This window comes from Diplotaxodon limnothrissa, linkage group LG17, assembly GCF_057381915.1.
Source record: "Diplotaxodon limnothrissa isolate DT_005_m linkage group LG17, D_limnothrissa_male_GT1.1, whole genome shotgun sequence".
NCBI classification, from domain to species: domain Eukaryota; kingdom Metazoa; phylum Chordata; class Actinopteri; order Cichliformes; family Cichlidae; genus Diplotaxodon; species Diplotaxodon limnothrissa.
This window is the reverse complement of record NC_140612.1, coordinates 23,637,135-23,665,123: the sequence shown is the minus strand read 5'-3', so window position 1 is coordinate 23,665,123 and position 27,989 is coordinate 23,637,135. Positions and strand designations below refer to the sequence as shown.

Genomic DNA, 27,989 nt, shown 5'->3' with positions numbered 1-27,989 from the left:
TACATTATTGTTATCATTCTATATTCAAACCTAGCAGCTGACTATTTAAAAAAAAAAGAATTGTTTTCCTAGTGAAACTTCTACGACAAACTTTTTAAAAAACGTGTTTTTAAAAAGTAGTAAAGGTGCCATTGTTGTTATCCCAAGATGGATGCTACGCATAAAAAGAGAAATAACCACTCCTACTGTACTATCAAGCATCATCCATAGACATATACTTTATCAATTAAAAAGGAAAAAACAGAACTGAGCAAAGTTTTCTTGCTTTTCTCCTCAGTGGGATGCCTTCTCCATCCCTGAGCTGAAAAACTTCCTGCGGATCCTTGAAAAGGAGGAACAGGAGCAGAAGGACGCAGTAATTCGTCGCTATGAAACCTACCGGCAGAGACTGCAGGAGGCACTGCTGGAGGTCAGGGGGCCTTCTTAAGAGGATATAACCTCCTTGAAAAAGGACTACTGCCCCCTAGAGGGACGAAGGGGATGTTTTGTTTTGTTTTTCATTTTTAATCTCCTGGTGTACATTTTGATGGAGGGAGGGATGTGAACACAGAATCGGGAGAGAGGATCCAGCACCTGGAAGAAGGGATAATAAAGGATGACAAGAGGACAGAAAAAAGAGACTGCAAATAAAAAAGACGAACAGACAGAATTTTGGTTGCTGGATTCAAGATTTCAAACTGCTTCCCGCTCGGCTCCGTCTGCCTGCAAACACCAAAGATTCACTCACTGTGCCATATCCGTTCATCCTCTTCCCTGTTCGCCGTCCATCCCTCTCTTCTTCTTCTTCTCTCACTCTGTCCTGCTGTCACATAATTTATGCAGTTCATCCTTTTTGTTTCCCTCACCTTTTTATCCTTTGAACTTGTGAAAGACTCAAGGCCATATGTTGAATTATTTTTATTTAACTTGTGTGTTTTAGAGGTCTGTACATTTTTTTTTTTTTTTTAATTTATATGGGTGAAGCTTTTTATTGCTTTTTGTTTTTCTTTTTAAAACAAAGTCTTATTTTTGTTTTATTGTAGAGGCGGAGCAACAATCTGCTTGTTGACACAGATGCTGAGAATAGTTTTTTCAGACTTCAGCAGGACACAGAAAATCCAAACATCAGAGCATGACAGACCATTTAAAAAAAAGTTATTATCATAAAATGGAGTTATTTTAACTCACAGCAGTTGTAAAAGTAAATACTGATTCCAATAATAATAGCTCTAATTACAAAGAATGAAAATGGATTGGAGTTCTTCTGGATTTATCCGTTCCAAAAACATGTCCAATCAAAATATATGAATCTGAGAAGAAATTCTTATTATATTTGTTATCCATTTATATGGAATTTAATTATCTGTTCATATTTTTTGGCACATTTAGGACTCCATAAAAGCCAGCCTGAGATTGTTTGCATGAAAGAAAGGAGAAATGAAAGGTGATGTAACGGAAAACAGATGCAGGAACTCTAGAGAGATTTTTAATAGGAAGAGTAAAAGAACGATAAGATGAGTCTTAACTGGAACTTAACAGGAAGTAGTTTAGTTTTGGTTGCAGTTTGTAAAAAACTAAAAAAAAAACGCTGTTTGTTTTTTCATGTGGAGTGAAGATGAACTGGTGGGATCTGAAGCCTTTGTGTTTTTTCCACCACCAGCAGAGTTTCGTGAACCATGAGCTGAATAGACTAAAGCAAACTGCTTGAACTTTGACCCCCCCCCCCACCCACCATGTGGTCAGTGTGGAGATTTGACAGGTTTCTGGAAGTTGACTGAGCGGTTCAGAGGAAGTAGAAAAGAAACATTAGATGCAGGAAAGACAAAAACTAGGGGAAGATAAATGGCACGAGGAGCTAATACATGGGAAAGACTGTCATACAAGCAATGTGACCGTGGCCTTGAGGACCGTGACGGGGGTTTCCTCCAACCGCAAGTCACTTTGATTAACTGCTTGTTCACTTTTTGCATCACGTGAGCTCCTCGAATCAATGAGTGCAAGAAAAGGAGGTCTGTGAGTGCTGATAGCTGCTGAGACCAGAGAGGAAAAACAGCGGCATTGTGTGCGTTTCAACCCGTCTGTCAGCAGGCATTCATTTAAAACGCAACTTTTTGATACGCTTATCTTGAACTAAAATGTGCAGCCTTGACCTCATAAACCTCTCTTAAGGATAAAATAAGAGTGGGACACAAATCAAGGCACGCAGGACTGTAGTAAACATGAGGGTTTAAAGGCAGAAAAACTAAAGAAATGCATCAGAGTGCAAAAGAAGGCTCAACGAGAAAAGGGTTTTCTTAAGAAAAGGCCTTAAAAACCTGTGATATATATATATGCAATATTTTTTGTGACGATGTAATCTATCAGTTAAAAGTCAAAGAGGCTTTTTCTTGTTTGCGTGGAATTTTTTTATTTATTTTTTTTTTGGGGGGGGGGGGGGTAATTTTAAAGAAAACAGTCAATAATCTGGACAAACAAGTCAAAACATTAATGTTCATTGCATTTTATCTTTATGTTGCAAAATGCTGTTTGCTGTTTGAGCTGCAGGTACTAAATGATGTCAAACTGAGGGTGCTGCAGGGCGTTTCTGTAGGAGACTGTCGCCATCTAGTGGTCAAACACGCCAACTGTTCTCTTGCTTCTGTGTCAAACTTGATTTATCTTATAGAGTTATTTTGTTTTTATTTTTGTTATAACCAAAGATATTTTTTTGTGTTGTTGCCTGGAGCAAAACATCTATTAGGGGCCTCATCCCACCAGAGGGAAAAACATACAGTATATATAGTTTAGAGGTTTTATTTAAAGGGGTTTTAACCCCAGTTTCTTCTATTATTAAACACTGGGTTAATATTATGGAAGCAAAAAAGGGCCTTTAGAATTTAAATTAATTAATTTTATATATAATCTCTGGGTTATCATGGGCAAAAGTCCAGCATTATAAACTTTAACACGCAAGGTTTAAAAGAGAAGGCGGCCAACTGGAATATGTTAGAAAATGTTGGATTATGGGAAATGTAGTATCTATTGATTTGGAGCGTTTCTTGGTAAAAGTTGAAACACCCTGACCCTTTCCTTCTCAGAATATCAGCATTTTTTTTTAAATTCCTTTTTCAGTGTCTTGTAGAAATTCCCAACTTTTATGTAATTTCCAAAGACAAAACTCATTTAATAACTTAATGGTTACATGTAAATACAAGAAATTAAAATTTGGAGGTCTTTTTAAATATTAATTAATTAATATTAATTAATTTTTAGTATGTCATTTGAAAACTTTGAGTATATAATTTTAATTATTGGTGGTTTTACTTTTTCAAGGTTAACAAATTCAGAAAACAAAATACAATTATTTTGGCCCTCTTTTGCTTCCATACTTTATAGTTGAAAGTGATGCGAAAGTCTGAATGGAAACAGTAACTGAATCTTGAAGCCATGTTGTTGCTTTTTGTGTATCTCATAAACAACTTTAGCTGTTAAAACACATCATCCCCGACTATTTGCATGAAATTTAATTTTTGGGGCACTTTAACTTTGAATTCAGGGAAAACGGGTTTTTAAAATTTAATTTTTTCTCCTGTGTACCGCGATCACATGCTCTACTTTATCTTAACATCTAACACACTATAATCTTATTATTCTTTTTCTGTTTTAACTGATGAAAGTATAGTGTGGCAGAAGTCGACGATTGTGAGGTCATTTAATAAGTTTTGGTCTCAGTGAGCTTCCGTAGAATTTCGCTCAGAGTTGGCTGTGAAATATTTTGCTTACTGTAAACAATCCTGGGCTGTTCAACATTAAAAGCATGCGTTATTTTAGATAAAACAGCAGTCGGACAGCGTCTGGAAAATAGTTTTCAGATGCCGTGTACCTGCTGCTGATAGAAATTAGGATTTCTGAGGAATTATGTCATGGAAAGCTTTTTGGGCCAGTAGTGTTCATGTATGAAGATCAGATATAATACCTTGTATGTATTCAGAGATGTTGTTTTTAAGGCTGTTCAAACATACCTAGAGTCTGATAGCGTGCAAACCATTGGCTCCTTAGTCTTAATTGAAATATTCTTATACTTTCTGTCATTTTACACTATTTAAACCTGTTTTCCTTGTTAGCATATGTTTTATTTCTTTAGATGTTGCTGAAATTTGACTATTGTTCTGATTGTTAGGCTAATTTGGATTAATTCTTTATAAAAACATCACAAAATCATCAAGCCTGTTGAATGTTAATATTTTTACGCTTCATGCGTATTTAAGAGCTTTCAGCCTTCCCTTTGCTTTTCTTTGAAACTAGCTTCACATTTTCACTTTTAGTATTTTTTTTGTCCCCAAACTGGATATAAATTTATATAGGATAATATAGTGTAAAATGACAGCTCAGAAAACATTCACGAACTTTACATGTAAGAATATGTATTACTTCATTGTTTTAAATCTTTAAATCTTGTTCTTTAAAGACAAACGAAAAAACCCAAACAAACTAAACTAAATTCGTTCACAAGCTTAATTTTCTGAGCAGTTTTGAAGCTTCTCTTCTCAGATTTGTGCGCTTGGGTCTGAGGTTTGAACATCCACAAACTGTTGTGTTAAATGCCAAAGACCTGTGTTGTTGAAGCTCTTCCTGATTTTTCCCAGTGATGCTGTTTTTGTTGTTGTTGTTGTTGTTCACCCAGACTCACTATAGAGAAGCGATACACCTTTTCAGGTTTATGACGAGCTTGAAAACACAACGCTAACTCTGTTGTTCTACACTTGAGTTAAAAAAAAAATCTAAAGGGTTTTCTGGGTAAAGGTTTCAGATCTGAGCTGCAGTTGGAGCTCGGTCTGAAATGTCCCGATCTCTGTGCCTTTGTACAGTTCAACAGCTGCGGACAAACCTGAAGGAGAGGCTGAAGGTCTCATCGTGTTCTCTCTCCGTAGGCTGAGGCGGGTTTATTTTTGTAGGTGATTTCAATCGTTACCAAATGTGGCCTTTCCTCACGGCAAGGCGGGCTTCATCTATTAAAGGTGAAATTATAAAAGAAACTTAAAGGGTTGTGTGATTTTTGTCTTCTGTTTCAGTTGTTTACTCATTATTTTACTCAGTTTTACTAAGAATGTGACCCCATTCCTTTTGAATTATCTGAGCGTACCTACTTGTTCTTCAAATGGTCTCACTTCAGACTTTTTATTTACAAATAAGCCATGTTGTTCAGGGCTGTGGACAAGTATTTGTCCACTTCCTGATTTCTTTGGGGTTTTTTGTGTGTATTTGTCACACTTAAATGTTTTAGATCAGGGGTGTCAAACTCAATTGCACAGGGGGCCAAACCTCAAGGCACACTTTAGGTCGTGGCCCAGTTAAGAAAAACATTCATTGAACACACTAAAACAATGTTTTTCTTTAAAACATAAATATGAATAAAAACACTGGAATATAATTCAAGAATAAATAAACTTTAACTTTAAATATTTTGCTCTCCATAAAAATATATCCTGTCAAAATTATGCAAGTTAGAAATATGAACATGCTGCCAAAACCCCAGAAAAAATAAATGAAAACATATACAAGGTTCGAGCCGCATGCAGACAGAGCTGGGGCATTGCTTCAGGAATAGAACTAATAAACTCTGAAGACCATTCAGTGTCGTGCTTTCCCTTGAGTGTCCCATTAGAATGCAGCTCCATCTGAATCTGCACAGGTGCAGTTTCCACGTCAACTGTAAATGGATTGTGAAGCAGCTCGAAATTCTCATTTTGTGCTTCAAAGTCACCAAAGCGCCACGCGAACTCAGTGCGCTCCGTTTATCAGCAAAGTGCGCATTTGTGAACACTGTTGCGCTGACTTGGTTCAACATTACTTGGCAACAGGGAAAGTGAGGCAGGTTGCACTGGTGCATTTGTGATAGCTTCACTTGAAATGCCTTCATCGCATCATGCCATGCCCATGAACTGACAGATTTCCTTGCTGAGTTCAAAAACCCTATTGAGAATTTTTCCCCAACTCAGCCAACGGACCTCTGTATGATGGCATGTCGGCAAACTCTGAATCTATTTCCCACACAAAAGACTGAAATTGACGGTGATTTAAACCTTGATCTCAGATAAAATTTACGGTTTGCGTCACGGTGATCATTACATGTTCCATTTTTAGGACTTTACCACACAGCGTTTCCTACCGCGGTAAAGTGAGCCAGCCGCCTCTTACGGTGTGTTCACACCGAACGCGATGGACGCGAATAGAGCGTCAGGTTTACATGTAAAGTCAATGGAAAGGCGCGATGACGCGCGATTGCGGGTCCCGCGAAAATTCGGAAGCAGATTTGCGTCGCAAAAACGCGTGAAACGCGCGTCAGTGTAGCGCGTTTGACGCGCGAATAAAACCACGCGCGTCAGTTTTTGTGTTGCATTTTGTGCATACGCGCGTTCCGCCGCATAAATTTCCTTGCGCTTTTACACCAGTCTTTACGGTAGTGCCTTTTCGCTTTATATCCTGATTGAATCCGATAGAAAGCCTAGACCCGCGCACGCGTGCACAGTCACACGCACGCGCGCACCTCAGGTCAAAGTATCTCACGCTCTAATGTATCTGTTTTTCTTTTCTGTGCTTTAACTTTCTACAAAGTGAAAATAACTTAAAGAGTTGGTGCCTGAGATGCCAAATTCCAACATCCTCATTCCCGCCATTGAGATAACACTCACACAGGCCCAGAGAGCAGATGTTGCTGCATTGCAGATGTGTTATACCCCCTGCCCAGCCGAGTGACTCTCAAAAAGAAAATTTTGCAGAAAATCAGTGTGCTCGCTTGGCTCACTGGAATTATCATCTCGATATCTCTTGTCCTTCTTTCATTTTAGACGTCTTGAAAACAAGTTTTAACAAAGTCCTGGAGAAGTACCCAATGCTGGAGGACCTCCTGGCTCAGATAAACTCCTCTCTGACACAAACACACATGCATACTGAATTCACATCTTGCCATACAAATGTGATACAGTAACCAACTTTCTTTCTTTCAGAAAAAAAGAAAATTGGGAGATTCAAAATTTTCCTCACAGTAATGTTTGCATCAGTCTATCAGATGAATCCCCTCCAAGTCCAATATTTACATCAGTTACAGTGATAATGCTTGGTGTCTACTTTCAGCCACCGCAGTATGCCAGGAATGAATCTCATTGAAATTGTAGTTGCATTTGCTATTTAGTTTAATTGTCATGGATGATACACAGACAACCCAACAGCAAACAGAGGAAAACAATGGGCTTAAATACACAGAGGGATAAATGAGGGAATAAGACACAGGATGAGAGCACAGCTGCGAGAAATCACAAACAACAAGAACATGGGGAAGGAAAACTGAAAACACTAACATAGTCTAAGGAGCTTAGAAAGAAAACGTCTGGACTTCTTTAAGTTGCTTGAAGATGTTCAAGCAAAGTTTAAGTTCTTTTCATCCGAGAAGGTGAAACATCTTCAAGCAACTTCAAGTCCAGACGCTTTCTTTCCAAACTCCTTAGACTACGATGACCTAGATGACTGAGAACCTTCACAGACATGACACTAACATAGCACACATGACTATCAAAGTAAAACAGCAAACAAGAGACTTTTACAAAGACACAGAGTTGACACAGAGACATGACTGACTGGGGAGAAATTGGGGAACATGGAAACAAGAGTGACTAGACATGACATGTGGGACACAGGGGCAAGGCAAAGTAACAGAAACCTAAAGCCTAAGAATATAACACAAGAAGAAAACGATAAAGAGAACCAAAATCATACATAAGAATAATCAATGAATATAAATGAACAAACACAAAACACTGGGTCACAGACTCCGTACCATGACAGTTAAATGTACATAATAAATACTTTAAATCAGATGACAATGTAGCTGACACAGTGTTTACAGGGAGTGCAGAATTAAGATAAGATAAGATAAGATAACTCTTTATTGTCATTGCACAGTCATACATAGTACAGTAGTACAATGAAATTGGAAAAACTGTCCTACGTCGGCACTACATATAACACAACACGACACGATATGACACATCACAACGTAACAAACAACACAACACAGTATATTAACTTAGTATAAAAAAGAAGAATAAGTGTATGTGGCAAATGTATTAGGCAAATGAGTATTTTGTCCACATCATCCTCTTCATGCATGTTGTCTTACTCCAAGCTGTATAGGCTCGAAAGCTTACTACCAATTAAGCATATTAGGTGATGTGCATCTCTGTAATGAGAAGGGGTGTGGTCTAATGACATCAACACCCTATATCAGGTGTGCATAATTATTAGGCAACTTCCTTTCCTTTGGCAAAATGGGTCAAAAGAAGGACTTGACAGGCTCAGAAAAGTCAAAAATAGTGAGATATCTTGCAGAGGGATGCAGCAGTCTCAGAATTGCAAAGCTTCTGAAGCGTGATCATCGAAGAATCAAGTGTTTCATTCAAAATAGTCAACAGGGTCGCAAGAAGCGTGTGGAAAAACCAAGGCGCAAAATAACTGCCCATGAACTGAGAAAAGTCAAGCGTGCAGCTGCCAAGATGCCACTTGCCACCAGTTTGGCCATATTTCAGAGCTGCAACATCACTGGAGTGCCCAAAAGCACAAGGTGTGCAATACTCAGAGACATGGCCAAGGTAAGAAAGGCTGAAAGACGACCACCACTGAACAAGACACACAAGCTGAAACGTCAAGACTGGGCCAAGAAATATCTCAAGACTGGTTTTTCTAAGGTTTTATGGACTGATGAAATGAGAGTGAGTCTTGATGGGCCACATGGATGGGCCCGTGGCTGGATTGGTAAAGGGCAGAGAGCTCCAGTCCGACTCAGACGCCAGCAAGGTGGAGGTGGAGTACTGGTTTGGGCTGGTATCATCAAAGATGAGCTTGTGGGGCCTTTTCGGGTTGAGGATGGAGTCAAGCTCAACTCCCAGTCCTACTGCCAGTTTCTGGAAGACACCTTCTTCAAGCAGTGGTACAGGAAGAAGTCTGCATCCTTCAAGAAAAACATGATTTTCATGCAGGACAATGCTCCATCACACGCGTCCAAGTACTCCACAGCGTGGCTGGCAAGAAAGGGTATAAAAGAAGAAAAACTAATGACATGGCCACCTTGTTCACCTGATCTGAACCCCATTGAGAACCTGTGGTCCATCATCAAATGTGAGATTTACAAGGAGGGAAAACAGTACACCTCTCTGAACAGTGTCTGGGAGGCTGTGGTTGCTGCTGCACGCAATGTTGATGGTGAACAGATCAAAACACTGACAGAATCCATGGATGGCAGGCTTTTGTTCAGACTACTTCCATCAGGAAGGAGGTTCTGCAGCATCCGGTCCCGTACCAGCAGACTGAGAGACAGCTTTTTCCATCAGGCCATCAGACTGCTGAACACTTCATAGACACCTCAGCTTCACTACTGGAACTTTAACATTATGCACTCCATACTGTACAGCAACGCCACTGTTTTGCACATGTCTCACTCTGTATATTTTATTTTATATATTTTATTTATTGTTTACTCTATTTAATTTGTAAAATATGTGTACACACACACACACACACACATACACACGTAGAAAAATATTTAGTATACACATCCAGAAATGCATATACTATTATATATTGTACATATATTTATTAGTTTCAGATGTAGCCATTCTTGTATTTTGCTTGTTTACATTATTGTATTTTGCACAACTCTGTTGCTTGTGAAGCTCGCACACAAGAATTTCACTCACATGTGCTGTACCAATGTACCTGCACATGTGATGTGACAATAAAAGTGATTTGATTTGATTTGATTTTGAGTGTCCTTGCAAAGAAAGGTGGCTATATTGGTCACTGATTTGTTTTGTTTTTGTTTTTGAATGTCAGAAATGTATATTTGTGAATGTGGAGATGTTATATTGGTTTCACTGGTAAAAATAAATAATTGAAATGGGTATTTATTTGTTTTTTGTTACGTTGCCTAATAATTATGCACAGTAATAGTCACCTGCACACACAGTTATCCCCCTAAAATAGCTCAAACTAAAAACAAACTAAAAACTACTTCCAAAAACATTCAGCTTTGATATTAATGAGTTTTTTGGGTTCATTGAGAACATGGTTGTTGTTCAATAATAAAATTATTCCTCAAAAATACAACTTGCCTAATAATTCTGCACTCCCTGTATTAGTGTGTGGTCAACCACAAATCTTCATACTGTCATCCATACATGAGGTCTTTATACAAACGATGAAAGATAATGAAAGAAACTGTTTAACTGATATGAAATGATTGAATTATATGAAATATTATGGCTTTGTTTGCCAGAGTGTTTTTCTGTAAACTACTTTGAACTGCTGGCAGTCAGTGAAGTCACTGAAAGGCAAGATTCTATGTTGTGTTGCCGTAGTTTCCAGAGTTTACTTATAAAGCTCACTTACAGAATTCAGTTAGAAAAGTCAAGCATTTGAAAGGTGCACATTTGAAGGAATATTAACTCAATCTTATTAACTCATTACGGTTTACATTTTCGATTTTAAAAGTTCTCCAAAATTACAATGAAAAAGGAAACAAGAAAAATGACCACTCCAGCTGATAAGAAAGATTCAGGAGATCAAGGTAAGTAAAATAATAAAATCCTGGTAAAATCCAAATCCTAGAAATGTTGACACTATGTGAATCATTTTTAGAGTATTTGAATCATATGTTTGATTGAAAATAGCTTTAATACAAGATGTCTAATCAAAGAAAGGTTACCGGTCTTTTGGTAAAATAATGTAATAAGTTTATTCTTGGACTCAACAGTAAAAACAGACCAACAAGTGTCATCAAGATCTAAGACTTAGTGAACCTAGTATCAATTCGCACTGGTCAGTTTTTTTTATCCCAAGAATAAACTTGTGATAATTTAAGCAAAAGCAATTTCAAATTCTTTGCCATCAAACTGCTTCCAGTCCTGATGTCGGGGACTCTTTTTCACCACTGTGTTGTTGTCGTTTATAGATTGTAAGAGCAGGACTGCTAAAAGAAAGGCCAGTCCTGAAAAGAAGACCCCAATAAAAAGGAGGAGGGTCGCTGAGCAGGCTGGTCCTTCCACCAGCTCAGATGTGGTCAAAGGTGTGAAGCGCAAGGTTGTGCAAGATGAAGAGGGCACAACAAAGAAAGCAAAGAAGGCTAAACTTCTCGACCATATGAGCGGTGACGAGGAGCAAGCATCCTTCTCGTTGGACTCTGGTAAAGGTAGGCTAATTAGTTGAATAAGGGGGTAGATTAAGTGTGGTTGCTAGGTTTAAGATATTGGTGTTTAGTGTTTGTGTCTATCATCCAGTGAGCTGATGTGCTTTTGGTGTTTTCCACATCTCCAGACTTGAACAACAAACAGGAGTGTGCAAAAAATGGCAAAAGAAAGGCCGCGGGAGACAACAGAGAGCCACTCAAGAAAAAAAAAAGGAATGTGGACCAGGGCAAAAAATCAGTGGCAGACCAAAAACGTAAGTAGCAAGCAGCTTGGGTTTTATATTCAGGGGAAGGGCAGAAGGAACATTTAGGCTACAGAGGAGAGTAATTTGTGTCACAGCTGTAATAAAACCAGATTTGCTGTTTTGTCTGTTCAGGTGAATTCCAAGCCAGATATGTGGAGGAGCACCAGCTCGGAGAAGGAGGCTGCGGAGCAGTGTTTGCTGGCTACCGGATAGAAGATCGTTTTCCAGTAAGTGTTCAGATGATGGTAGTAACACAGGCAGTGACGCAGATAATGGATAATATCGTAAACTGAGACGTCTGCTGTGTTTCCACCTTTCATTATGTCATACTGAGGAAATGCTCACCAATGCTCTGTGTCTTCTAGGTTGCCATCAAACACATTCCCAAAAATAAAGTCTACTGCAAAGTGGCGGTAAGCGTCCAACACTTGAATTAGTTTCACATTACTGGATTGAATGCGGCGTTCCTCATCATCCACTTTGTTGTAATATTTCAGGATGAAAATGGGAAGATGCTCTCGGTGGAAGTGGCCATTATGCTTAAACTTGCAGGTGAAGCAGAAGGGTCAGTGGGAATATCAGCACCTGTGTCCTTGCTGGAGTGGTTCGACCTTGGCAAAGAGCTGATCCTGGTGCTGGAGAGACCTGTCCCCGCTGTGGACCTGCAAAAATACAAAGCAGAAAATGGAAGAACTTTAACAGAGGACACGGCCAAGGTAAGTTGACTGGAAGAGCCTTAGACTGTACAGCATTCAATCAAGGCAGAAAAGCATTAACTCATTATTGTGTTTTTCATCTTTTCCAGGTCATTCTGAAGCAACTAGTTGATGCTGTAAAGGAACTTGAGGAAAAACACATCTTTCATCGGGACATCAAGGGACAAAACATTCTGATTGAGACCGGCTCAGATGTGCCTCGAGTTCGCATCATTGACTTTGGACTGAGCTGCTTTGTTAAACAGCGATCTCTGTATCGCATCTTCTATGGTAACATATTCTGCTCTTGCTTTTCACAGATGTAACAATTTGTGTCTTTTGTTTTAGAAGAAATTGTAATTGTGTCTGTTTGTTAGGCACTCCTCTTCACATCCCTCCCGAGTGGTACATTAGGAGCTGCTACAGGTGTGGACCCACCACGGTGTGGCAAATGGGAGTGGTGTTGTATGAAGCGCTTCATGCACGATACTTTAGTACTGCGAGGTTCCTCACAAAGCAACTGAGCATCAAAAAGCGTCTGTCCACAGGTAAGAAAACTTCACACTTCACTGCTGCCTTGGATCACTAGAACTATCATCTTCATCTTTTTGATCTTTTCTTTCTTTCAAGAATGCCGGAATTTCTTGGACGCATGTTTAGCTTTAGCCCCGGAGAAGCGCCCAACACTGGAGGAGCTCCAGCTTCACCCCTGGCTAAGATAACACACACAAACACACAATTCACACCTTATCATGCAAGTGTGATACATTGTAGTAACTTCCTTTCTTTTTTCTGTTGGACAGGAATAGATAGAGTGGGTCAATCTTAAAAAGAAAATAAATAAAAATTTAGCTTTTTTGGAGTTCCTGTAACCCCCCCAGCCATCCCAGGAAAGGGGATCTCTCTTTGAATGGGCTTTCCCGAGGTTTCTTCCCATCGATCTGGCCCCCTGGGGAGTTTTTCCTCGTCTTCATAGAGAGCTTGGGCTGGGTCAGGAGCTCCATCAAAACTGTCTTTATTTGATGACTTCAATGTCATCAAATAAAGATGTGTTTTACTTAAAGTAAAATTTGATCAAAATAAAACTTGTTTAATTCATCTTTGCTGAGGATTCTCCTTCATTACTATTTTGTTTTGTTTTGTTGTTTTGTTTTTACCCATGGTGCATTTTGACAAATAAGAAAACTGAATCAGGTTAAAGTGTGCACAAAGACAGTCACACTGCAAATGATCTGAAGACTTGCATCTGTTGCTCTAACCCCCAACTAGTTTAGACAGATTTCCTGGTTCTACCAGAGGTTTTTTCCTTCAAGAAGGGAGTTTTTCCTTCCCACTGTTGCTGAGTGTTTGCTCATAGTGGGTTGTAAAAGCATAAAAGTTAATAAGAGGCATTCATAGCAGAGTTATCACAGAGGGAACTATATAGCTTAAATGTACACAGTAAAATTTGCAGTGTCAAACTAACACTTAAAGAGTTAAATTTAACACTGTTTCCGAGTCTATTTGGTGCCATTCAGAATTGGTGTTAAATCAACTCTTTCTATAGTGTTAAAATTTTAGAGTAAATTTAACTCTAAATAGAGTAAAAATTTAACACTGAGTAACACCGTATAGTGTTAAATCAACTTAACACTACTAGTAGTGTCATGTTACTCTATACTGTGTTATTCATACACTAATCTCTAGTGAAAAATTAGCTCTCATAGAGTAAAATTTGTAATTAATTTTACACCAAGTAATGTTACTAAAACTCTTCCTGTAGTGTTACCTTTACACTCAATTCACTGTTTTGCAGCATGAAAACCTGGTTTTTAATAATGCTTTTACATATAAAACAAGTGAGCAAAAACCACAACTAGATAATACATTTAACAGCTTTATTTTTATGTCAGGCTCAAAATATAAAAACATCTCATGTAGTGTATAAAACACTTTAAAACAATGAATTTAGTTCGGCATAAAACGGCAATATACAGGGAGGAATCTGAAATGCCATATTTGATTTGAAGAAGCAACACAGCTCATTTATGTTCAACACCTTCAGCACCATATTGGGATGCAGTCTGACCCTAAATGCATGATGATGGTCATCAAAACACAGGGTTTCCATCAGTTTTCCGCAGAGCAACACAATGTCATCTTTCACAACAATACTTTTGATCTTACAAAAAAGCAGAATCTCAGACACTACATCTGTACAGATGATAAAGTCAGGGCGGTACTCTGTACTGTGTGTTATTATCCACTTAGCTGAAAACAAACTGGTAGACAACACAGCTCCAAGCAAATTCTGGACCTTCTTCCAGCTCTCCAAGTGTCACCATCTTTCCTGGTCCTAAAGCTAATCTTTCCAGGCTAAAGGACTCCCAATGCTTTATTTTATTACTATTATATTTATTTTTACTTGTGGTGTACTGTAAAGGTACACTCTGTAAGGCTGCATCTTTAGCCTGAGTATGAATCTCAAAAAACACTTCCTCCATTGAGGAGACAAAACTACTCACAGTAGATTGGCTTAATCCAGCTGCCCTGAGCTGTGCAACAGCAGAGGCACACCTATCCAAAGTGCTCTTATTTGACCTTTTCAGATGTTGTGGGTGTTTCTTCTACATTAGTTGACATCACCTCCCCTGTAGTGCTAACTTCTTTAACTGCCACATCAGGCTGTAGATTAACATCAGTGTCAGCCTGCTGGTCAAAATAGTTAAGGTGTTTGGTATTTAAATATTTACTAAAACCTGTGGTCTGGATGAACATGTACATGTTGTGAAGCATAGTGTTTGTAAGATGTGCCAAACACAAAATGTGCTTTAAACAGTTCATCAACAGTACCAAGTGAAGAGGTAGACTTGCATGGCATGGCATTCTTGTCAAGAATAATGAAGAACCGGTGGATGTCATTCTTTTTCACCCCAACAGCCAGGAGGTAGGGTTGAGTGCTGGTAGTGATGGAATCAAGGTGCTCTTGGATATTTGTTCCAGTCTGAAAAGACAAATACAGACAGGCAATAAGAATCAAGTGTTTCTTAAACTGGTAATTCATAACATAAAAATAGAAAAGAAACACAAACCTTCTTGAAGACCACAAGACGCCTTTCTGCTTGAGAAGCTGACACCTTTCCTGGTCTCTTCCGACCCTGACCAGATGGTGGAATCAGATGTAATAGCAATAGAATTACTGAGAGGTCACTGTCCCAGCCTGCAAAAATTATTTGTTTTTAATAAAGTTGAGTCATCATCAACAACATATTTCAATGCATTGATAAAATGTTTGAGTAGACCCAAAAGACAAAAAGGATAACTGTTCTGTGACAAACATTATATATGCTATGAATGTGCTAATCAAAGAAACAACAGCTCACCAATGTCAGCATTAACTTCAGTGGCATCCTCAGGTGAGTCAGCTGCCAGCAAGAGTTCTTCCAGGTCACTGGTAGAAGGAAGCTTTCTGCCTTGTTGGATAATCTTTCTTTTGAATGTTGTTGGCCACCTCTCCAGCAACCTGCCTGATACATCCTCACCAAACATCAGTACAAAATCCTGTTCGATCTGTAACAGGGATAGAGAATTATATCTGCTATCTACAAAATATTAAAGTGTGTTTACATTGTCAAAGTAATGACAAATATTCACCAAGCCTTTGATATCTTTGAAACGTGGAAAAACAGACAGTATGTTGCTTGACAGCAGGAGGCCAAGGACCATGTTGTGTCGATAAACAAATGTCAACTTCATCTTCTTCTTGACTGTGTCTTCATCAGCTGAATGTTTCATCAGAGAGATTGCTTCCTTGCACTCATCCTCACTCAGTAACTTCTCTGTAACAAACTGCAACTCTCGTCTGACAGTTGGTCCACCACACTGGTCTTCACTCGATGATCCATCTCCTGGTGCTAGACAATATGAAATACATCTTTATCAAAACTAATAACAACATTTAATAACCATTATTAATGGTGTTGGCAAGATGGCGTCGTAGCGCGAACACCCGTCTCGCTGTGCTCCGGTGAGGTCCCCCGATTATCCGTCTAAAATACGTGTTCACCTGGTGAAACGTTACAAATGTGCGTGGGAGTAACTCTATAATGAGTCTGGACGACTATTTTTCTAAAATGCCTAACGTCAGGTCTAAGAAAAAGACAGCTCCGGTTGTGCAGGCTAGCGACATTGTGGGTCCTATGGCGGCTGAGCCTGAAGAAGCTAACGCCAGCGACACAGAAATCTCCGCTGACGCTGAGGAAACTGGGAGTGATATCGACCCGAATATCCTTGCGGCTCTGAGTAAGATAACTGACAGCATTACAACTTTATTGGATGTTAAAGTTGATACTGTGCTGGCCGCAATCCGTGAACAGACGTCTCGGATCCAGGCTCTGGCGACACGGGTGGGAGACGCCGAGATACGGATTTCAGGCGTGGAAGACACGGCAGGTGTATTGCAGGCGAAAGTGGCTCGACTCGAAAAACAAGTAACTGACATGGCAGACCACATGGACGATTTAGAGAACCGCAGCCGCAGATGTAACCTTCGCCTGGTCGGGCTTCCCGAGGGCACGGAGGGAAATGATGTTGTCGCCTTCATGGAGTCATGGCTCCCCTCCTATCTCGAGCTCACAACTAAAAATGGGAAGATCAAACTAGACCGCGCTCACCGCTCTCTAGCACCGAGGCCGGGCCCCAGCCAGCGCGCCAGACCCATCATTATGAAGCTTCACAACTTTGCTGATAAACAACGTGTGATGGCCGCAGCTCGGCGCCTGGCTACGCAGCCGAACCAACCAAGAGGTCGGATCAAAGTCTCCTTCTTTAATGATTATTCAGCGGCGGTAGCCAAGAAACGCAAGGCTTTCGACGAGGTGAAAAGCTGCCTGAGGAAGAAGAATGTGGATTATGCGCTTCTCTACCCCGCCACACTGAGGCTGTTTGCCAACGGCAAGGAGAAGAGATTTAACACACCGGAGGCAGCTGCGTCCTACGCGGACTCGCTGCCCTGAATCCCCGTAACCACCGGAGTACTCCTTTTCTTCACACTATGCCTTAATTAACCGGTGTGAGTACTTACCGAATCTAGGCGTATATGACTCTTTTTTTTTTCGTCCTCGCTGCTTATAAGCGACCAGGTGAAATCTTCCACCCCATCGGGCACCGGACGGACTGTGTTTTCGTCTATGGGTAGGCGTGAGTTACGCGCGTGCAATGCCCTTCGGCTTTCCCGACGGGCAGGAGGAGATTGGTTTTTCCCTACATGTTTAGTAGGGCTGTTGCCAAATCACTGTTCTTTGAATGTTCCGTCACACAGCTCTTTCATGCCTTTTTTATTTTTATTTTATTTATTTATTTTTTCAACCAGGGTGTGGTGAACCCTTTGGCTCAATATGCTTTGTGTGATACATGAATAAGTCTAATAATGAGTAGGCTGCGAATATGCACCTGGAATGTACGAGGGGTTCACAGCCCTATTAAGAGGAGGAAGATATTTACTTGTCTAAGAAAGGACGGTGTAGATGTTGCTATGTTACAAGAGACACATCTTGATAATAATGAACACTTGAAGTTGCAACAAGGATTATATGGACAAGTGTTTTTTTCATCCTTCACTACAAGAAGTAGAGGAGTGGCAGTGTTGATTAGGAAAAATGTACCTTTTGTAGTAACTGATTGCGTTAAGGATCTGAAGGGCCGCTACGTGATAGTCAAAGGGATTTTGCAAGGCCAAAATATCTTATTACTGAATGTTTATTTTCCACCTGCCCACCCAACTACCTTTCTTACCAAAATGTTTCTGGAATTAGCCCCATTTCTTCCTAACTCTACCGTTATTATTGGTGGTGATTTCAACTTAATGTTAAATCCGCTTATGGACAGATTTCCGCACAGCATTGCAACTCCTTCTCCTCAGGCCAAAGCGCTTCATGCTCTATGCGACGAGTTTGGACTTGTGGATGCTTGGAGATATACTCACCCCTCCGATAAGCAATACACATTTTTTTCGGCTCCGCATAGGTCCCAAACTAGAATTGATTACTTTTTTCTCCCGAAAACTGACTTAGGTTCAGTAGTATCGTGCGACATAACAAGTATAATCATCTCAGATCACGCTAGGGTAATCATGGATCTCGATCTTAAAGCTGCGCTTCATAGGTCCCGCCACTGGAGGCTTAATACCATTATTCTTAAGGATGAGGAATTTACCTCTCACTTCTCTGCAGAATTTAAAGCGTTTTTGGATATCAACACCCCCTCAGCTACTACTGCCTCTGTTTTGTGGGAAACATGCAAAGCTTATGCGAGGGGCCTAATTATTTCGTATTCTGCGACAAAGAAGCGACAACGGATGGAGGAACAAAAATCTTTAGAGAGCGAATTGATGGATAAGGAGAAAACATATATTGCCTCCCCATCACCACCATTATGGCAAGAAATAACCGCACTCAGGTCAGCGCTGAATTGCCTTCTTACCAGAGATGCAGAGAAGAAACTTAAATACACCAGACAGAGGTTCTACGAGCATGGAGATAAGGCCGGTAAATGTCTGGCGTACTATGTTAAGAAGCGCGCAGAATCGAATACCATTGCAGCGATATCTGATGAAGGTGGCCACAAGATATATGAAAACAAACTGATAAATGACTGTGTTAAGAAGTTCTACGAAGCCTTGTACTCTTCTCAACAAGTCCCGGAGGGGGTGCAGCTGATGCATAATTTCTTCACCCAATTCGACTTACCAAATTTGTCAGAGGAACAGAAGACTGCCCTTAACAGCCCTATAACTAAGACCGAAGTGTTTAAGGCTATTAAATCACTGCGAAGTGGAAAGTCGCCAGGGCCTGATGGCTTCTGTTGTGAATTTTATAAACAGTTTCGGGATATTATTGTGGAACCGCTTCTTGATATGTTCAACCACTCCTTCATTACGGGTGAATTCCCGCAGACACTGAAGGAAGCCAACATTTCCCTAATTCTAAAGAAAGGGAAGTGTCCTGATTTGTGCGGATCCTATAGACCTATAGCCCTCTTGAATGTAGATAGGAAACTGCTTTCTAAAATTCTGGCCACCCGCTTAGAAAATTTTTTACCTGTGCTGATAAGGGAGGACCAGACAGGCTTTATAAAGGGTCAAAACTCAGCCACCAATGTTAGACGCTTACTGAACGCTATTGTAGCTTTCAAGCAAAAATCTATTGACGGCCTGGTGCTTTCTCTCGATGCGGAGAAAGCATTTGACAGAATTGAGTGGTCTTATTTGTTGTATACTCTGGGCAAATTCGGCTTAGGGGAGAATTTTATAAAATGGGTCAAAGTTATCTACAATAATCCACAGGCAGCAGTCCTGACTAATGGACTTAGGTCTGATTACTTCAACACTCATAGGGGAGTTATGCAGGGCTGCCCCTTATCGCCCCTTCTATTCGCTCTGGCCATAGAGCCTCTTGCTGAGGCCATAAGGGCGACGCCCACAATACGTAGTTTAGAGATTGGACAGCTGTGTCATAAGATAACCTTATACGCAGACGACATCTTGATTCTTTTGACTAACCCTGTAACATCCGTACCCAGTCTCATTGAGGTGATTGACAGGTTTAGCCATTTCTCTGGCTATAGAATCAATTTGGCTAAGTCAGAGGCCATGCCTCTCGGTACTCTTTTCACAATGCCGGCTACTGTTCCTTCCTTTCCTTTTAAATGGTCTCATAATGGATTTGTGTATTTGGGGATCTTTATTACCCCGTCTCTCGACCAATTGTACAAAGCCAACTTCACACCCTTATTTGGCAAACTCAAACAGGACCTAGAGCGGTGGGCGTCACTTCCTGTCTCCTGGCTAGGACGCATTGCCCTGATCAAAATGAATGTGCTGCCCAGGCTATTGTATCCTATCCAAATGATCCCCGTCTTGTTCTCTAAGAGAGTACTGAAGGACATAAATGGTTGGCTCACCTCTTTCATCTGGAACAAGCGCAGACCCAGACTCAAGATGGCAGTGTTGCATCTGCCAAGCTCCAGGGGCGGCTTGGATCTACCTAATATTAGATTGTATCAGCTTTCTGCCCATTTAAGATTTGTGAGCGACTGGGTTAGGGGTAAAACCTCAATCTGGTCGGATATTGAGACAGCTCTGTCACAATGCAAACTGAGCGATCTATTATTTTGTAATGATTTTAACGGAATTAAGGCCCTTTGTACAAATCCTGTAACAATCAACACCCTAAAAGCGTGGCGAATTGTCCGCTGTCTTGAGGGAAGATCGAGAATAACATCAACCTTTACCCCTATAATGAATAACCCTGCTTTCCCTCCGGGTTCTTTGGACCCCGGCTTTCAACGATGGTCTGATAAGAATATTAAGTCTCTTGGTGACCTTTTCTCGGGTGGTGAACTCATGTCGTTTGAACAGCTTACCAACAGTTACGGCTTGCCTAGACAGGATTTCTTTCGTTTTTTGCAAATACGACACTATATCACTCACAATACAACCCTTGCTGAGCACCCTGAAGTATCTGATGTTGAGAGGGTTTTGTTTGGGCAACAGCTGACGGTGTCTCTGAGTTCATTTTACCATGTGCTTAATGCTTTGACTACCACTGATGCGCAGGGGATTAGAGGTGTGTGGGAGAGGGAACTGTCGGTAACCATAGATGAAGATAAGTGGGATACCATTTGGTCTCTCGCAAAAAGGATTTCAATTTGTACTCGGACAAGAGCAATCCAATTTAAGATTTTACACAGATTACACGTATCCCCTCACCGCAGACACCTCTTCAGCCGCTCTCTTTCCCCTGTGTGTCTTAAGTGCAAAACTGATGTAGGGACTTTAACTCACTGTTTTTGGTCCTGTTATAAGCTTCAAGAATACTGGGCTGACATTACAGGTGAACTGGGGAAAATCTTCCACGTTGATATAGAGATGGACCCTTTGTCCCTGATTCTAGGTCTTCCAAGTGACCGCCTAAAAGCGGCGGCCAACAAAAGATTGTATAACACTCTAACATTTGCAGCCAGGAAAAATATCCTCTTACAATGGATCAACGATAGCACTCCCACTGTCTGTGGCTGGCGCAAAATAGTTTTTGAACTGATTCCTCTGGAATACCTCACACACGTTATACACCACAGTGTGGGTCAGTTCTATGGGATGTGGCACCCCTTTTTGGACTATATTGGACCGGACCTTTCCGCTATCTTATTCAAAGGACTACTACACACGTGATCACCACCCGGGCGCTGTAAGACTGACTCACCACCTCTTGTATGTTATATTTTGTATTTTGTATCTTGTATTATGCCTTATTTAAGAGCTGTTGTGTACGTTTTGTGTTTGTACTGTTTTGTTGTTCTGTGTCTACTGTCGAGACACTGTCGTGTTAAAGGAAAATCTGCAATAAAAACAATGATGAAAAAAAAAAAATAACCATTATTAATAAAGAACCACAATGTGGAACTGTATTATGTATTTCCACTGAATTATAAATGTTACCTCCAGATGATAATCGCCTCCCTTTAGCAGTGCATCTCTGTATGGCTTTAATCCTCCAGGCCAAGTACCCAGTGCTACCCTCGCCATCATAATAATGTTCCTTGGAGAGTGACATGTACAGACACTGATAAATGAATAAACAAAATAAGTTATGTAACAATGAAGAGTTGATAAGAACATACATTTTAGCAGGATTTAAAATGTCCATCCATCCATTCGCTTCCGCTTATCCTTTTCAGGGTCGCGGGGGGCGCTGGAGCCTATCCCAGCTGTCATAGGGCGAGAGGCAGGGTACACCCTGGACAGGTCGCCAGTCTGTCGCAGGGCCAACACACAGGGACAGACAACCATTCGCACTCACATTCATTCACACATTCACACCTAGTGACAATTTGGATTATCCGATTAACCTATCCCCATAAGCTGCATGTCTTTGGACGGTGGGAGGAAGCCGGAGTACCCGGAGGGAACCCACGCAAACACGGGGAGAACATGCAAACTCCACACAGAAAGACCCTGGCCTGGTGTTGGAATTGAACTCAGGACCTTCTTGCTGTGCGGCAACAGTGCTAACCACCGTGCCACCATGCTGCCCGGATTTAAATCAGAATCAGAATCAGAATCAGAATACTTTATTGATCCCTGGGGGAAATTATTTTTTGTTACAGCGCTCCATTTTAAACCAACATTAAGACAAGACAGACAATACGCTAACTAAGAATAGTACAATATATACATATATATACATACATACATACATACATAAGTCACTTATAAATAAATATTTGGAAAAGAAACATGTGTAGTTGTAGCAGCAAACAGTGTGTTAAGTGGATGCGTTGTACAGGGAGATGGCCACAGGCAGGAATGATTTCCTGTGTCGTTCAGTGGTGCTTTTCGGTAATCTCAGTCTCTCACTGAACGAGCTCCTGTGACTGACCAACATGTCATGGAGTGGGTGGGAGGTGTTATCCAACATTGTCTTTATCTTGGACAGCATCCGCCTCTCCGACACCACCTTGAGGGAGTCCAGCTCCATCCCCACAACATTGCTGGCCTTACGGATCAGTTTATTAAGTCTGTTGGCATCTGCGACCCTCAGCCTGCTCCCCCAGCATGCAACAGCATAGAGGATCGCACTGGCCACCACAGACTCATAGAAAATCCTCAGCATTTTCTGGCAGATGTTGAAGGACCTCAGTCGCCTCAAAAAATAGAGACGACTCTGGCCCTTCCTGTAAAGTGCTGTGGTGTTTTTAGCCCAGTCCAGTTTATTGTCAATGTGTACTCCAAGGTATTTATAGTCCTCCACAATGTCAACACTGACCCCCTGGATTGAAACAGGGGTCAAGTGTTTCCTGGTCTTCCTGAAGTCCACGATCAGTTCCTTGGTCTTTGCCACGTTGAGCTGCAGATGATTCTGCTCACACCACGTGACAAAGGAGTCGACCACAGCCCGGTACTCTGTCTCATCATCCCTGCTGATGCATCCAACCACCGCAGAGTCATCAGAAAACTTCTGAAGATGGCAGGTCTCTGTGCAGTGGCTGAAGTCTGTAGTGTAGAGGGTGAAGAGGAAGGGGGAGAGGACAGTCCCCTGTGGTGCCCCTGTGTTGCTAATCACCTTGTCAGACACACACTGTGGGAGACGTACATATTGTGGTCTTCCTGTCAGGTAATCAACAATCCAGGACACCAGAGAAGCATCCACCTGCATCGCTGCTAACTTATCACCCAGGAGGGTCGGCCTGATGGTGTTGAAAGCACTGGAAAAGTCAAAAAACATGACCCTCACAGTGCTCGCCGGCTGGTCCAGATGGGTGTAGACACGATTGAGCAGGTAGATGATGGCGTCCTCTGTTCCGAGACGAGGCTGATAAGCGAACTGAAGGGGATCCAGATGTGGTCTTACTATGGGTCGCAGCTGGTCCAGGATGAGCCTTTCCAGGGTCTTCATGATGTGGGAGGTCAGTGCCACGGGCCTGTAATCCTGGGGGCCACTGGGACGAGGCGTCTTTGGTACAGGGACGAGGCATGATGTCTTCCACATCACCGGGACCCTCTGCAGACTCAGACTCAGCATAAACAGTTTATGAAAGACTCCACACAGCTGGGGGGCACAGGCCTTGAGGACAAGGGGACTCACTCCGTCTGGTCCAGCAGACTTGCCTGAGTGAAGTCTCCTCATTTGCATCTCAACCTGGTATTGAGTGAAGGTGATGGGTGGGGGAGGGGTGTCAGGAATCTCACAGGAGGCAACATGTGAAGAGAGAGGCTGGCACAGTGGTGTGGCTCTGGATTCCAGGCTGACTACAGGTGAGGTTGTGGGGGTGGGAGCAGACACTGTGGTGTCGAATCTATTGAAAAACAGATTCAACTCGTCGGCTCTATTCTCACCTCCCTCAGCTCCCCTGCTGTTGGTTGGCCTGAATCCAGTGATGGTCTTCATGCCCCTCCACACCTCTCTCATGCTGTTCTGCTGGAGTTTCCACTCCAGCTTCCTCCTGTAATTGTCCTTAGCCTCTCTGATCTTGTCCTTTAGTAACACCTGGACCTTCCTCACCTCCTCTTTGTTGCCCCCTCTGAAAGCCCTCTTCTTGTTGTTGAGGAGGGCTTTGATGTCCTTAGTCACCCACGGCTTGTTATTTGGGTAACAATGAACAGTCTGAGCTGGAACAATGGAGTCGGTGCAGAAAGTTATGTAGTCTGTGATACACTCAGTAAGCCCATTGATGTCCTCGGCGTGAGGCTCACAGAGTGTTTCCCAGTCGGTCACCTCGAAACAGCCCTGTAGTTCCGCTATTGCCTCCTCTGACCACCTCCTAACAGTCCTGGTGGTCACAGGTTCCCTCCTCACAATTGGCACATAGCGGGGGGTGAGGTGAATCAGGTTATGATCTGACCTACCAAGTGGGGGGAGGGAGGAGGAGCTGTATGCATCCTTGACGTTAGCATACAGTAAGTCTAAAGTTTTCTCTCCCCTGGTGGGACAGTCCACATATTGTTTGAATGTTGGTAGTGTATTGTCCAGTGATACATGGTTGAAGTCACCCGAGATCACAATAAAGGCACTCGGGTGCTGAGTCTGTAGCCGAGCTATGGCAGAGTGGATAGTGTCACATGCAGCTGTGGGGTTAGCAGAGGGGGGAACATAAACAGCCACCAAGATGACGTGAGAGAATTCCCTGGGTAAATAATACGGCCTGAGTCCAACAGCACACAGTTCAGTGTCCGGGCAACAAATCCTTTCTTTGATTGTTATGTTGGCAGGGTTACACCACCGGTTGTTAACTAAAACAGCAAGCCCACCTCCTTTACGCTTACCGCTAGCGATGCTGTCCCTGTCCGCCCGAACAGTGTGGAAGCCTTCCACGGAAGCATTCTCATCGGGAATGACCTGGTGCAGCCATGATTCGGTGAAACACATCAGGCTACACTCTCGGTATTCCCTCTGACTCCGTACCAGTGCTGAGAGCTCGTCGATTTTACTTGCCAACGATCGCACATTTCCCATCACGATAGACGGCAGACACGGTTTAAACCTCCTCCTCGCTTCGAGCCTCCGCTGTCTCACCGTCACCTTTTTTCTTCTCTTCTGTCCTTGACCTCTGCATCCCCGATGTGTTTTCCTCCAAATTTCAGCTGGTACTTCTGCGGGCACTTCTGCGGGCCTGGCCAGCGAGCCGGCCGGCATCAGGGCGATCAGCTGATCTCTGGAGTAAACAGTCCGTGCGTGTAGGAGATGTGCCGCGGTCCCGTTCCATGATAAAAGTAACAGTTCCACGGCCACCAGAAGAACAAAAACTCTCTCAATCCACATGATTGAGTAAGAGATAGAAAACGGAGGAAAATACAAGTCAGAAAAAAAAAAAGAATACGTAAGAAAAAAGAGCTAAACTAAGAGAAAAGCAGGAGCGACTGTAACAGGCTGCACGCTGGTTGGCGCATGCGCACTTTTTAAACTTTTAAAATGTTTAAACGTGATTTTGGTTGTATCAGTTATTACTATGGGCTACCTACATAGCCATTTTTGGAGTACAGGCCACTGAGGTAAGAGAAAAAGGTTACAATTCCTCTGGCATACATTTCTTTTACCTGTCGTGGTGGTGATGTACTGCAAGATCAAAAGGAAAAGAACTAGTCAGCTTCCCTGGAATTCATAGAGATTTAAAATAATTTGAAAATGATAGTAAAATCACAGGGCCAGAAATAGATTACCCATTTTTTTCTGTCAAGTCTGTCAAGTATGTTGACCAGTATGTTTTTCTTCTGGTTTCATCCACCAGGGACTTGGTCCGATTGTATTCATTTATTATACGTTCTCCACCAGGTTTGCTGGTGAGAATCGATTCCACCAACTGGAAAACACAATAAAAAAAAACATTCTACATGTTGATATAACCACTGCAGTTCAGAGCACTTAAACTACAAACAAAAATGACACTGTTAGAAGAATGTGGAAATCTGCTAACTCTTACTTGCTTAACTTCTGCATCCAGCTTCTGATGTTTCCTCAAAGGGCTGTCTGAAAGGATGACCATATCCTGTGAATCTGATGAATGTGGCAATGATAACTGGGACTGCTCAGGAGACACTTCTGCAGCAGCTGTTTCCAGACCTCAAAAACAGGAGCAAAACAAATGAGTTTACATGGTCCCTCTATAGACACATTTTATAAACTCTTTTTAATAAACAATGTAATAATGATATTAAAAAAATGACATCCAGTGAAACACACATCACTCAAACAAACCTTTTTCATATTTGATGGTTAATACCCCAGTTGAGGGATCTGTTACTATATCCTCAAATATATCATCATCCAACTCAGTCCCTGAACTATCAAAAACTTTCACTCCTTTTGTTACAGCTGGCACACCAAACTTTGCAAATGCTGGAAACAAGCACACAAGTTTGAGTAAACAAAAAGATTACATGACATTAGGGCTGCTCGATTATGGCAAAAATGATAATCATGATTATTTTCACTGAAATTGAGCTCTCGATTATTTGACGATATTTATTTAACCCTTACGACCTACTATAGAACCAAGAGCTTATGTTATTTTTTTACATGTTGTAGTGCCATTTGTAGGAGCATTTCAAGTTGCTATACAACTGTTATAGCCCATATTTTAATAATATGTATGCATTAAGTCCATAGTAACTACATTAATTGCAAAAAAGTGCAATAAACTACAAAAAAATTGAAAATCGTTTTTGTTTTGTTTTTTACATACATTTCTACTTGGAGAAATTTAAGAGGTTTATCCCTCAAAACTTTAAATACAAAAAAGTTGCAAAAAATAGTTTACAACAACAGGAAATTTATTTTGAGTGTCTTCATAGTTTTATTTTGGAGATACACCAATTTTTATATACTGCAGGAAAAACGAAAAAACAATCCTATGATGCAAATTCGCAAAGAAAACAGCAGGTGCATCAAAATAAACTATTTCCAGCAGTGCAATTCGAGTTCTAAGCAGAAACTATTCAGAAAAGTCAAACGTGACTTATAAAAACACCAGTATAAGCTTTTAAGGCCTATAAGTAAAAAACTACATTTTCCACGAAAATGACGTCACTTCCGGTTTTGGGCAGGAAATGGCGGACATGCTATAATTCGTGCTGACGTCTGTTTCACTGTGGGAAGTGTTAGGAACAGCTGATCGGATCGGCAAAGCGTGTTTCTGGAATATTATGTTTTTGTTCCTGCAAGCGCTTTTTATGCAGTTTTTGCAAAGCTATATGTGGAAGGAAAACGTGACCGAGGACAAGCTGATGGCATAAGATGTAAGTACAACTCCTCTGGTTTCATATGCAAAAAAATTTATTGCACTAGCTTACACGGTTCAGGTTCTACAGGGATTTAAAAATAGTTACACAAAACTGAGCGTGCAGCTCTGACGCTTTAAAGGGTTAACAATAACAACGTATTGAATAATGACTTTAAAAAATAATATAAAATGGTGTGCAACACCACTGAAGTTTTTTTTACCTCTCTTTTCAACCAACGGCAGTCACTGTCGTCTCCAAATAACTTCTGCTTAGCTTTTTCAAAAGTGACTCAAACAAATAAAAACTAAATTATTAAGCGCCAGTAACATGCTTGATAAGTGGTAGATTAGGAGTTACACTCACATTATACAGTTTTTCCACTAAATATACATTCGTAGCTAAGATGATTCCAAAACGTAGATCATTTTCAATTAATCATAAAATGCAGTTTGAAGAGACTAAATAACAAAAAGAACTTAAAGCACATTGAACACCTTTTTTATACCATGTTGGTTTCTTACCGGCAATCAAAATTCCTTAAGGCTTGGCTCAGATACTCTAGCAAATTTCTGCACACCTCCCAGTTTTGCTTTAAGCAGCAT

The 27,989-nt window shown here is 41.2% G+C and overlaps 2 protein-coding genes and 1 pseudogene across 2 annotated transcripts in view; 2 read left to right on the top strand and 1 right to left on the bottom strand.

Annotated features, from left to right (window-relative positions):
- The window catches only part of rassf3 (Ras association domain family member 3), a 68,320-nt gene extending 67,177 nt beyond the window's left edge, over positions 1 to 1,143 (top strand). The window contains exon 7 of the mRNA XM_085375904.1: positions 278 to 1,143. Within this exon, the coding sequence (XP_085232030.1) occupies positions 278 to 427 (150 nt within the window). The 3' untranslated portion in view covers positions 428 to 1,143. The remainder of the gene's footprint in view (positions 1 to 277) is intronic.
- A 9,372-nt stretch (positions 1,144 to 10,515) lies between these two features.
- LOC146615021 (serine/threonine-protein kinase pim-1-like) lies at positions 10,516 to 12,879 on the top strand. The gene is made up of 9 exons (XM_085376698.1): positions 10,516 to 10,576; positions 10,961 to 11,197; positions 11,323 to 11,448; positions 11,572 to 11,666; positions 11,805 to 11,852; positions 11,937 to 12,155; positions 12,245 to 12,425; positions 12,512 to 12,682; positions 12,765 to 12,879. Exons 1-9 carry the CDS (start codon positions 10,516 to 10,518, stop codon positions 12,854 to 12,856), a joined length of 1,230 nt encoding a protein of 409 aa, XP_085232824.1. The 3' UTR covers positions 12,857 to 12,879.
- Positions 12,880 to 14,705: 1,826 nt separating this feature from the next.
- LOC146615020 (uncharacterized) lies at positions 14,706 to 27,989 on the bottom strand (annotated as a pseudogene).

Bases quoted from the DNA above. Each gene is read 5' to 3' on its own strand.
- LOC146615021 (XM_085376698.1), top strand. From the start codon at position 10,516: ATGAAAAAGGAAACAAGAAAAATGACCACTCCAGCTGATAAGAAAGAT. The intron at 11,449-11,571 runs GTAAGTAGCAAG...TTGTCTGTTCAG, and splicing joins ATCAGTGGCAGACCAAAAAC to GTGAATTCCAAGCCAGATAT. The intron at 11,853-11,936 runs GTAAGCGTCCAA...GTAATATTTCAG, and splicing joins AAGTCTACTGCAAAGTGGCG to GATGAAAATGGGAAGATGCT.